At 40.1% G+C, this 12760-nt stretch overlaps 1 protein-coding gene across 1 annotated transcript in view; it reads left to right on the top strand.

The window, feature by feature from the left end:
* gnaz (guanine nucleotide binding protein (G protein), alpha z polypeptide) overlaps positions 1-12760 on the top strand; it is a 106431-nt gene that overhangs the window by 55965 nt on the left and 37706 nt on the right. The window contains exon 2 of the mRNA XM_057818249.1: positions 5823-7058. Within this exon, the coding sequence (XP_057674232.1) occupies positions 6336-7058 (723 nt within the window). The 5' untranslated portion in view covers positions 5823-6335. The remainder of the gene's footprint in view (positions 1-5822; positions 7059-12760) is intronic.

Below are 12760 nucleotides of genomic sequence, written 5' to 3'. Positions count from 1 at the left end.
TCCATGGATAGAAAGACTTGTAGTTCTTAAAAGATAAATGTTAGTACAAGTTATAAGTAATTTTATATTAAAACCCCTCTTAATGTTTTTAATAAAATTTGCAACATTTTCAATCAAAAAATAAACTAGTAGCGCCATTGTTGATGTCAATAATTACACAATGCTCATTCATGTTGCTGAAACCCATAAAATCAGTCACACCCAAGTGCCAGCAGAGGGCGGCAAAACACCAAAAAACACAAGTAACAAGTGGAAATGACACTTTGCTGTCATTCTAATCTGTTTGAGCGGGGCATGTGCGTTAAATGCGTCAAACATTTTAACATGATTATTTCTAAAAATTAATTAACGCTCGTTAACGCGATAATTTTGACAGCCCTAGTAGGCCTGAATGATATTGGAAAAAACTATTGTTGCGATTTTTGGTGGGTTTGCGATACATTGCAATATTATATGGCGATATTAAAAAAAATGTATATATATTTTTTTAAAGACATTTTCACTAGATGACTTGAATAGCTGTTTGGAAAGACATTGGATGACTCACCATCACCACAGTGTACAGTGATTCCTCGTTTTTTGCGGTTAATGGGGACCAGAACCCGCCGCGATGAGTGAAAAACCGCGAAGTAGCGCACCCCCCCCCCCCATTAAAAAAATAAAATTTTTTTGTTTGTGTGTTTTTTGTGCTCAATGTATTTATTCAGATTTAGCATTGGAAAGAGATACATATAAGACATGTTTTTTTCTCACTTTTCCCCCCAAAGTTATTTAAAAAATGTATATAAATAAATGGTTTTCAAGCACTTCAAATGTCATAATTATGATCAGTTTTAAACATAACTGTCCAACCAAATCATATTTGAACAAGAATAAAGTACTGTAGTAGATAAATGCTTGGCTTTATTAAATGCCTCTGTTTATCTACCTTAGCTGTGACTGTTGGAGTGACATGTAGAAATTTCAAACTCCTCATGATCACTTCTGGCATTTATATGTCTCCAACGTCTTCACACACACACACACACACACACACACACATTCATTCCAGCGCAGCTTCCTTGCAGAAACTGTTTAACAAGTTAAACGATGATTGACAGATTGCTGCCTGGCTTCTTTGGCCAGATCAAAGCTATCGTTAACTTTAATAAGCAAGTGCCGCAGTGACAGAGGAACAAAGGGCTGGGAGAGGGAGGGTGTGAGGCTGTGCGCAGAGCAGAAAGCAAGGCATATGTGGATTAAAAAAAATAAAAACTATCACACGTGCTTGCGATGGGACTATCGCGCACATTGCGATGGCGATGTTTAAACGATATATCGCCCAGGCTTAAGCCCTAGCTAATATATATTTTATGTAGGCATTTGTAATTAAGTTTAAAGCTAGTTTGTGGAGTTATATGTGAGCGATTTGCTCTGAGAATTGTAAATACGTTAGCATTTAAGCTAGCAGACTTTTGTTAGGCAAGTTAAGCTGATTTATTTTATTAAATGTACATATTGATCAGACTAGATGGATGTTTGAACAACAATTGTTTTGTGTCAAGTGTTTAGTTGTTAAAATGTGTGTCATTTTGAACATAAGTGTACATATGTGTGTTACAGCTTTACACATTGTTAAAAGTGAAGGAAGTAAAAAGCTTCAAAAAGCACAATTGCTTTGTTTGTTGTCTGTAATAAAGCTTCACGTTTAGTGAGGACAGAACCCGGGGGTTACCTGTACAAGCGGATGCCACCGTGTCCAAGATGTGGTAAAATAATATCAGTAATGATGTATGCTAGCATTGTAACGTTAAATTGACACAAATCCAACTTTTAATGAGACTACAATGGACATCAGCATTTTCTTTTAAATTGGTTGCAGTGTTGGCACTGTCTTCCCTCGCAATTATCTAGTGTGGTGTAACATCAAAAGGTGCAGAAATGCAGTTGCAGCAAATAAAAAAAGACCTAATGCATAGCTCTAATGGCATCTCGAAATCTCCGCATTAACCGGCTTGGCAGACGGTGTCATTTAGTGAGGACAGTTCGGGGCTTGAAGCCATGAAACAATGCACCCTGTTTGTGTGGTGCTGCTTTGTTGTGGTTTTGTTCTGCTCTGTTTGTCCTGTCGCTCTTTTGAAGAATGGACCTCTCTTTCCAAGCGCAGAGATATAGCGTTCCCTCTCTCTTTTTTAATCTGATAGGTCAGCAAAAGTTGAAATTTGCCAGAAGAAGTACACTCAAATATGAGTTCACATTTGACAATATGTGCTTTTTCACCAGGGGCCATCCATGCACCAAAAAGCCAGAACTACAGTGGGGCAAATAAGTATTAAGTCAACCATTAATTGTGCAAGTTCTCCCACTTGGAAATATTAGAGACGCTTATAATTGTCAACATGGGTAAACCTCAACCATGAGAGACAGAATGTGGAAAAAAAAACAGAAAATCACATTGTTTGATTTTTAAAGAATATATTTGCAAATCATGGTGGAAAATAAGTATTTGGTCAATACCAAAATACTTTGTTATGTACCCTTTGTTGGCAATAACGGAGGCCATACGTTTTCTGTAACTCTTCACAAGCTTTTCACACACTGTTGCTGGTATTTAGGCCCATTCCTCCATGGAGATCTCCTCTAGAGCAGTGATGTTTTGGGGCTGTCGTTGGGCAACGCGGACTTTCAACTCCCTCCACAGATTTTCTATGTGGTTGAGATCTGGAGACTGGCTAGGCCACTCCAGGACCTTGAAATGCTTCTTACGAAGCCACCCCTTTGTTGCCCTGGCTGTGTGTTTGGGATCATTGTCATGCTGAACGTCTCATCTTCAATGCCCTTGCTGATGGAAGATTTTCCCTCAAAATCTCTCGATACATGGCCCCATTCATTCTTTTCTTTACGCAGATCAGTCGTGCTGGTCCCTTTGCAGAAAAACAGCCCCAAAGCATGATGTTTCCACCCCCATGCTTCACAGTGGGTAAGGTGTTCTTTGGATGCATTTCAGCATTCTTTCTCCTCCAAACACGAGAACCTGTGTTTCTACCAAGAGTTCTATTTTGGTTTCATCTGACCATAACACATTCTCCCAGTCCACTTCTGGATCATCCAAATGCTCTCTAGTGAACCGCAGACGGGCCTGGACGTGTACTTTCTTCAGCAGGGGGACACGTCTGGCAATGCGGGATTTGAGTCCTTGGCAGCGCATTGTGTTACTGATAGTAGCCTTTGTCACTGTGGTCCCAGCTCTCTGTAGGTCATTCACTAGGTTCCCCCAGTGTGGTTTTGGGATTTTTGCTCGCCGTTCTTGTTATCATTTTGACGCCACGGGGATGAGATCTTGCATGGAGACCCAGATCAAGGGACATTATCAGTGGTGTTGTATGTCTTCCATTTTCTAATAATGTCTCCCACAGTTGATTTCTTTACACCAAGCGTTTTACCTATTGCAGAGTCAGTCTTCCCAGCCTGGTGCAGGTCTACAATTTTGTCACTGGTGTCTTTCAACAGCTCTTTGGGCTTGGTTGATAGTGAATTTGGAGTGTGACAGACCGAGGTTGTGGACAGGTGTCTTTCATACTGATAATGAGTTAAAACAGGTGCCATTAATACAGGTAACAAGTGGAGCCTCGTTAGACCTCGTTAGAAGTTAGACGTCTTTGACAGCTAGAAATCTTGCTGGTTTGTAGGTGACCAAATACTTATTTTCCACTCTAATTGGGAAATAGATTCTTTAAAAATCAAACAATGTGATTTTCAGTTTTTTTCCCCCACATTCTGTCTCTCATGGTAGAGGTTTACCCATGTTGATAATTACAGGCCTCTCTAATATTTTCAAGTGGGAGAACTTGCACAATTGGTGGTTGACTAAATACTTATTTGCCCCACTGTATAGCAACAAAAGCATACATTAGGGTTCATTTAACTTCATTATACTTTTTAACAAATAAAATTATTTCTTCTGAACAACTCATACAAGTCCTGAAGAACAGAAAATAAAACCAGATTCCCATTAAAATCGAAGTACTTTTCCATAATTGCAGAGGAACCTGGCGGATAATATCGCAGATGTCTTCAAACAGAACGGCTTTCATTGTGGCATAAAAACACAGGAGACATCTGCTGGCTTAAGCCTGTTTCTTTCCCTTGAGAAAGTAAATACTAGAAAGTGAATATCTAGAGGCAGTGAGGTGTTGCTGTGCAAAAAGCTAAATATGCTGTTTTAACAGAACTTAACCACCACTTTGAGGACAACACTCAAGTACCATATTGGCCCGAATATAAGACGGTGCTTTTTGCATTGAAATATGACTGAAAAAGCGGGGGTCGTCTTTTGTTCGCGGTCTAGACATTATACCATTTACGACGCTAGATGGCACCAGATATCATTGAAGCGATGTTCCATAATGACAGATCTCAGCTACTCTCAAGTTTAACCAGTTTGCATTATTCTATTGCAATGTTTTTCCTTATTGAGATTTGTTTCAAGACTAAAGTTACAGTTAGACTTCATTTTGATGGTTAACGGAGTTATTGCAATTTTGTTGTTTTATCACAATAGATTAGTTTATTTACATTTCAAAAACCAGAAGCCATTCATTTACGAATGTGACTGCACTTTAGTTTACATATTTATTCAATGCCCTTGCTGATGGAAGGAGATTTTCACTCAAAATCTCTCGATACATGGCCCCATTCATTCTTTCCTTTACACAGATCAGTCGTCCTGGTCCCTTTGCAGAAAAACAGCCCCAAAGCATGATGTTTCCACCTCCATGCTTCACAGTGGGTATGGTGCAATTCAGTATTCTTTTTCCTCCAAACACGAGAACCTGTGTTTCTACCAAAATTTTTTATTGTGTTTTCATCTGACCATAACACATTCTCCCAGTCATCTTCTGGACCATCCAAATGCTCTCTAGCGAACCCCAGATGGGCCTGAACGTGTACTTTCTTCCGCAGGGGGACACGTCTGGCAGTGCAGGATTTGAGTCCCTGGCGGCGCATTGTGTTATGAGAGTAGCCTGTGTTACTGTGGTCCCAGCGCTCTGTAGGTCATTCACTAAGTCCCCCCGTGTGGTTCTGGGATTTTTGATCACCGTTTTTGTTATCATTTTGACGCCACGGGGTTTGGAGGGAGTTAAAAGTCAGTGTTGCCCAACGACAGCCCCAAAACATCACTGCTCTAGAGGAGATCTGCATGGAGGAATGGGCCAAAATACAAGCAACTGTGTGTGAAAAGCTTGTGAAGAGTAACAGAAAGCATCTGGCCTCCGTTATTGCCAACAAAGGGTACATAACAAAGTATTGAGATGAACTTTTGGTATTGACCAAATACTTATTTTCCACCATGATTTGCAAATAAATTCTTTAAAAATCAAACAATGTGATTTTCGTTTTTTTTTCCACATTGTGTCTCTCATGGTTGAGATTTAGCCATGTTGACAATTCCAGGCCTCTCTAATATTTTCAAGTAGGAGAACTTGCACAATTAGTGGTTGACAAAATATTTATTTGCCCCACTGTACGGTAAAAAACATGACACACATTGTGCACTTATAACGGAAACTATGGCGAATTGTCATCTCGTTCTCGTCTTATCAGATGACAACTAACATGCATCTTGTTACTGTATGTTTTCGTCTCCAAAGACACATTTTAGCTCCTCCTCCTCGTCACGTCAAAGACATTTTGTTGACGAAATATCTTCGTTATCGTTAACATTAACGAAAACAACACTGACTGGAACTGTATGCTTTCACACAGCGAAACAATCTTGTGATTAGATAGATTAGCTTGTGTAGTCTGTTAATTTATGTCTGTTCTGTTTTTTTGTTTACCAGATTCTTTGGAAGAGTTAGAGAAGTAAATCTCAATCTGGATTGGATGATTGCAGTGGCCTGACAAGGAGACGGAACACAGGAGCCATGTGGGAATGTAATGAGAGAATTTCCCCAATCGCACCTATCAAGCCTAAACACTTCCTTTACTGACACAAGTTGAACGTTGTCTGCCGTCCTCTAGAGTTTTTCCTTAAGGGTGCTATGATTTCTGCCTCCTTTAGTTTGAGCAGGCAGTCAAAACTCAGTGCCAAGTACTGTGTGGGCATCCCACAAGTCTGGGTTTTGCCCACACAGGACTCACAGACTGCCCTAGAGCAAAAAGAATGAAACACACCTGATTTACTCATTTCTGCGGAGGCTTTCCTGACTCTTGGTTGTTGTGACGTCACAACTGCCTTTTCTCTCAACGATCCTCAACCTCCTCCAAAGATTTCATCACCTCTTCTTTGTAATTTGTTCAACCCCCCAAGCGGCAGTACGAGTTCCTTTGCGCTCAGTACGTGGTGGAGGACCATGGGATGCCGTCAGAGCTCGGAGGAGAAGGAGGCGGCTCGGCGCTCGCGGCGAATCGACCGCCACTTGCGTTCGGAGAGTCAGCGGCAGAGGCGGGAAATCAAGTTATTGCTTCTGGGCACCAGCAACTCTGGCAAGAGTACTATCGTCAAGCAGATGAAGATCATCCACAGCGGCGGCTTTAACCTTGAGGCCTGTAAGGAGTACAAGCCCCTTATCCTTTACAACGCCATCGACTCACTCACACGCATCATCCGTGCCCTGACCACCCTTAAGATTGACTTTCACAATGCTGATCGCGCCTATGACGCCGTACAGCTCTTTGCCCTAACGGGGCCTGCAGAAAGCAAGGGAGAGATCACTCCAGAGTTGCTAGGGGTCATGAAACGCCTCTGGGCAGACTCCGGGGTCCAGGAGTGCTTTCAGAGATCCAATGAGTACCACTTAGAGGACAACACTGCTTACTACCTAAACGACCTGGACCGCATTTCTGCACCCGAGTACATCCCTACAGTGGAGGACATCCTGCGATCCCGTGACATGACCACAGGCATTGTAGAGAACAAGTTCACCTTCAAGGAGCTCACCTTCAAGATGGTAGATGTAGGTGGACAGCGGTCAGAGAGAAAGAAGTGGATCCATTGTTTCGAGGGAGTGACGGCAATCATTTTCTGTGTTGAACTGAGCGGCTATGACCTCAAACTCTACGAGGACAACCAGACGGTAAGAATGACATCAATTGTAAAGCTCTCCACGCACACAATCATTGAAAATAATTACAAATTATAGGACGGTCATTTTATCTACAAATCCAAATTTCTTAGCCAGATTAATGAAATCATATGTAACATGGAGACATAGATCTTTACGGAGCCCCTAAAGGGACATTGACAGAAATAAAATAAATGTAAGCAATCTGGTGCGCACCAGAAACTATCGAATAAACATTAGCATTATATGGCATTTAAGCTACTGGATTTTTGCTGTGCAAGTTTACCAATTGTTGTAAACATTAGCATTATATAGCTTTTAAGCTACCGGACTTTTGCTATGCAAGTTAGCCAATTAATGTAAACATTAGCAGCATTTAAGCTAGCAGACTTTTGCTATGTAAGTTAGCCAATTGTTTTAAACATTAACATTAAATAGCATATAAGCTAACTGAAAAGTCCGCCAACCTAAATACTATATAATGCTAATGTTTACCAGATAGTTTCTGGTGCGCACCAGATTGCTTAAATGTATTTTATTCCTGTCGATGTCCCTTTAGGGGCTCCGTAGATTATAATGCACATTTAATGGCGTACAACAAGCAACACGTTTCTTTTGCTCATTAATATTCATGACGTTAGCAATTGTGGCTAAGCGGGTCAACCTCCCGTTTTTCCCTAATAGTAAATGCATGGAAATAGTGTACGGACGAGATGTTTACCGAGCTAAACCTACCAATTCTGTCTGAAAATGATGTCCCTGGTGCTAAATTCACTGGTGGAAGAACACACAAATGTTCATTTAAAGAGATGGCTTGAGTGTCGAGGGTTGAAAAAGAAGGGAAAAAGAGCAGACCTGATCCAGAGTTAGCTTTTTTATCGATACCTTTTTCTTGTGTGCATTGCCTTACGCCACTGACAATGACATTCTCCTGTTTCAACAATCAATCCTTTACCACCATATGCCCTGTCTTTCTTATATATTATATCCTCTGGTTGTCCTACCTCTCTGACCGTTCTTGGGGGTAATTTACATTGCTATTTTTGTGTAGTGATCGCAAATGCTACTCAGTGACAGCCAACGAACACTATAATTTATTTACACTTGCCCCTTACTAAAGTTGTTTTTTTACAACAAAAAAAGGTAACGGCAGTGGCAGTCAGATACCATTTTAATTATTTTTAGGTCATTCATTGGAAGAGAGAAGCAGCACGGCAAAACACCACGCTAAAAAATAAGTAAAAATATCAAAATGGCTTACCTCTTTGTCCTCTGAGGGACCATGCCCCCCAACAAAATGTTTACTGCATATGAAATGTGAATGGCTTCACCTTGCTGGCGTTAAACTGGTCTTTTGGACGTCCGCGCAAGTTGAACCATTCTTCACATTTTTTCCTCCGAGTTTTTGGTTTCGGGAAACGTATAAAGAAAACATCCTTCCTATTTCGTAATGTCGCAGAAGTGTTTGTTCGGCATGTTCTTTTTGAAAGATTACCGGAGAAAACAAGCAGAAACAACATGGTTTGTATGCGAGGGCGTGTCTATAATGTCCCACTTCCGCATTACGATGGCGACGTCACAGTCTAAAAATAGTATTCGTGCGGTACGCTATTGTCATAAACATTAGTATTATATAGCATTTAAGCTGTTGTTGAAAACATTAGCATTATATAGCATTTAAGCTAGTGGACTTTTGCGATGTAAATTAGCCAATTGTTGTAAACATTAGCATTATATAGCATTTAAGCTAGTGGATGTTTTCTATGTAAGTTAGCTAATTGTTGTAAACATTAAGATTAAGTAGCATTTAAGATAGCAGACTTTTGCTATGTAATTTAGCAAACTGCTGTAAACATTAGCATTATATGGGATTGAAGCTAGCAGACATTTGCTATGCAAGTTAGAAAATTGTTTCATTGTTGCAATTGGCTAACTTACATAGCAAAACATCCTCTAGCTTCAATGCCATATAATTTAATTGACAAATTTATTTTTTGCTAATGTTTACAAGATTGTTGCTAGCATTATATAGCATTTAAGCTAGCGGACTTTTGCAATCCAAGTTAGCCAATTGTTGAAAACATTAGCATTATATAGCATTTACACGAGCGGACTTTTACGATGTAAATTAGCCAATTGTTGTAAACATTAGCATTATATATCATTTAAGGTAGCAGATGTTTGCTATGTAAATTAGCTAATTGTTGTAAACATTAGCATTAAATAGCATTTAAGCTACAGACTTTTGCTATGTAATTTAGCCAGTTGTTGCAAACATTAGCATTAAATGGCATTCAAGCTAGCGGACGTTTGGTATGCAAGTTAGAAAATTGTTGCATTGTTGTAATTGGCTAACTTACATAGCATACCTGTTAAGTTGTAGAAATTGCAAATAGGGAGATTTCTGTTTGCCAACCCTGATGACGCGCGGGCGCGCGACAATCGCTAAGACAAAATGCAACCATTTTTTTTCAAGTTCATTTTAGTCACAACACTTGTGTAAAAATTAACTACACTGTCAAAGAACCTCTTTTTGGTGGCATCAGAGATAGTCTTCAACTTGCTCCATGTATTGTCTGGCATTATGTGATACTGCTATGTTGCCTGTGTCATGCCAGTTCTCCTTGTTCCTGTAATCAACATCTAGGATATCCTCAGCTTTCCTGATCACATCCATTTGCACAAATTTGGACATCAGCTTCCCCAGCAGCCTCTTCATCTCATCAACCATCACTCCAATTAGGGTTTCGTGAGACTAAATCAGCAAGATTAAAAACATTAATTACATCATTTAGAAAATTAATCATATTTGTTTTTAAAAGTATCTTTGTCATGGCAGTTTTTTAATTGAATTGTAACCTAGAATTAAAACTTCATATTTTTTGTTTCAGCACAGTAATAATGATATAATGTAATAAAGTGTATAGTATACACTTTAGCTTTAGCATAATAGCGAATCTAAATGATTAAACTTCAAGTAAGTAACGATACGCTTTCTCACTTAAATTCATATATTGTGGGGGTAGGACCGCAGTGGTTTAATATTCCATGATGTTTGATCCACGAAAACACAGAGTAAAGCAGCGACTTCTTCCTCGTCATCGTTCTCCCATCATTAGCTCTAATGCTATTAGCATTAGGCTAGTAAGCTATCGCTGGCAGGTAAGACTTACGGCAATTACGTTGACGAACGTCGTTTTTCCCGAATACTGGAGGCTGACCAGGGTCAGCTCCATCTCTTCCTTCCAAAATAAAGACTTGAACCAGTCTAAAAGCCGGTTTATTAGTGCCAGCATCTTGGGAAGTCGGTGGTGCTCCGCCTCTTCCCTCCCTGTCAGATGTATGGGTTGGGCTTTTCCAGCTCTGAAGGGGAGGGAGGGCAGGGAAGTCGGAGACGGCCAGGCTATTCGTTGTTGGTCACTTTCCGAATCGGGCCGAATGGTATCGTTACAAAACGGTGACAAACAAAAACGTTTAAAAAAAAAAAAATTGACATTTTTGGAAAATCGGGAGATTTGGCTTTCTAATCGTGAGGCGTGAGCATTGGGATCAAAATCGGGAGTCTCCCGACCAAATCGTGAAACTTAACAGGTCTGACATAGCAAACATCTGCTAGCTTATATGCCATATAATACTAATGTTTACCAGATTGTTTCTGGCATTATGTAGCATTTAGACCAGCTTTTGCTATGCAAGTTAGTTAATTGTCATAAACAGTATTATATAGCATTCAAGCTAGCGGACTTTTGCAATGCAAGTTAGCCAATTGTTGAAAACATGAGCATTATATAGCATTTAGGCAAGCGGACTTTTGCTATGCAAGTTACTCAATTTTCGTAAACACAAGCATTATAGAGCATTTAAGCTAGCTGACATTTACTTTTTAAATTAGCCAATTGTTGCAAACATTAGCATTAGTGATGCACGATAATGCATTTTTCAGCCGATACCGATAACCGATAATTTCCTCCTTGTTCCAACCGATAACCGATAATGTCAAGCCGATAATTCTATTAAAAGATTTATGTAAAATTTTAAAGTATATACAAAATAAAATATTACTGTGCAAAAATATAATTTATTGCTCTTTTTTTCAACATAAAATATGAACAAGTATTCAATTCCAACATCTAAATAATGACAGATTGTCTGACATTGTGTAATGGTAAACTTTTGGCAACAATTACTTACAGAGTAAATACCTAAGATGCACAAAAATTCCTTTAAAAGTAAGCCATTCCTAACATACATAGCATTGATACAGTGCAAAACACACCTCCTTAAAACTGTTTTAAGTGTAAATCTATGTGAAATAAGTGAAATTATCTTCCAGCGCTTCAAGTGTATTTCTCTCAGATTTCTTAGAAAAAAAATAGCTAGCTGAAAATAATCTTAACAGCCTTATTTTAAGCAATACATTATTATACTTAATCCTTAAAAAAAAAAAAAAAAAAAAAAAACTTGGAAGAAAAGATTTTGTATAATTGTGGCTACAGAATATTATTATTATTTCATTACAACAGGAATGTGCATATTTAAATTGATAAGTGTTAATAAGTGCCAATAGGTTTTGATTATCTACTGTGACTGTAATTGAGCAGACAAATAAATTAATTTGAAAAGTGATTGCTAATGTTATATGCTTTGTTGCACACTGTGAAAATGATTAACTCAAGAGAGCGAGATGTCATGTACCCATTCTGCAGTGCTTTGTTCACTTTTGCGGCAGTCACGACATTTGCTTTACAGCAGCTAAACTGGTACACGGCAGTACGATTTGGATGGAGTTGGAGCTCACATCTCCGTGCGTGTTGTTTTGTGCCTGAGTTTTGCTAAGCCGAAAATAAAGGCAGCGTTACAAAGTCATCTGACCGCTCATCATTTTACATACTGAATGCATTATTGACTGGCTGACTTTTCTCCATGTTTAAATTATCATCTAACCACTGTGATTGGCATGTTTTTCATGAAGAATGGTGGTCGTATAAACTGCATTATTTCTTTTATCCAGGGCTTTGGCTCTCGGGTCATTTCGGTAAAAAAAAAAAATCGTGTCTCGTCTCGGCGGCTACGTTCGTACCGGATAATCTGCCCGCACTGGCCGGTTCGCTGCGGCATATTCGGGGCCTGGCTCTGCTCGCACGCCGTGGGGAACGCTCGAGAAACCGGGGTGTTCGCCGGAGGTCCTGAAGCCGGGGAACAGGGCTCTGCCCGCCACGCCAATGGCGCGGCGGCGGCCTGCCGGACCGGCCAGAGCGGCGGGCTCCGTCGGAAGACGGCTACTTGCAGACTATCGGTCTCCAGTCGTGCCGGTGTTTAGCCTTAAGATGAGAGTTTACTACCCGCTTTGGGCTGCTTTCCCAAACAACCCGACTCTGTAATGTCACAAGCCCCGTAGTTTAGCTTGTGTTTACAATAGCTTTAGCATTCCCGCTAGCAACAGTCTCGTATTCGTTCCAAAAATCTTTGTGATGCAGTTTTAAATGGATGCTGGGTTAGTGGTTTTGAATGAGGACGCTTTCTTTCGGCCTCGTGGAAATTCTGCGGTACATGTTTCGCAGATGGCGAGAGCGTCGTTTTTTTAGTAACAGCCGCCATAATATTCAACTATTTCTTGGCGTGTAACTCCGCCTCCTCAACCCCTCCTCCCTCAGGGGCTTCAGAGAGGGGAGGGGTTGAGGAGGCGGCGTGCTGAATTCTTCGGTTGCGCACAT

Source organism: Corythoichthys intestinalis, chromosome 17, assembly GCF_030265065.1.
Source record: "Corythoichthys intestinalis isolate RoL2023-P3 chromosome 17, ASM3026506v1, whole genome shotgun sequence".
NCBI lineage: Eukaryota > Metazoa > Chordata > Actinopteri > Syngnathiformes > Syngnathidae > Corythoichthys > Corythoichthys intestinalis.
This window is presented reverse-complemented; position numbering and strand designations above follow the sequence as displayed.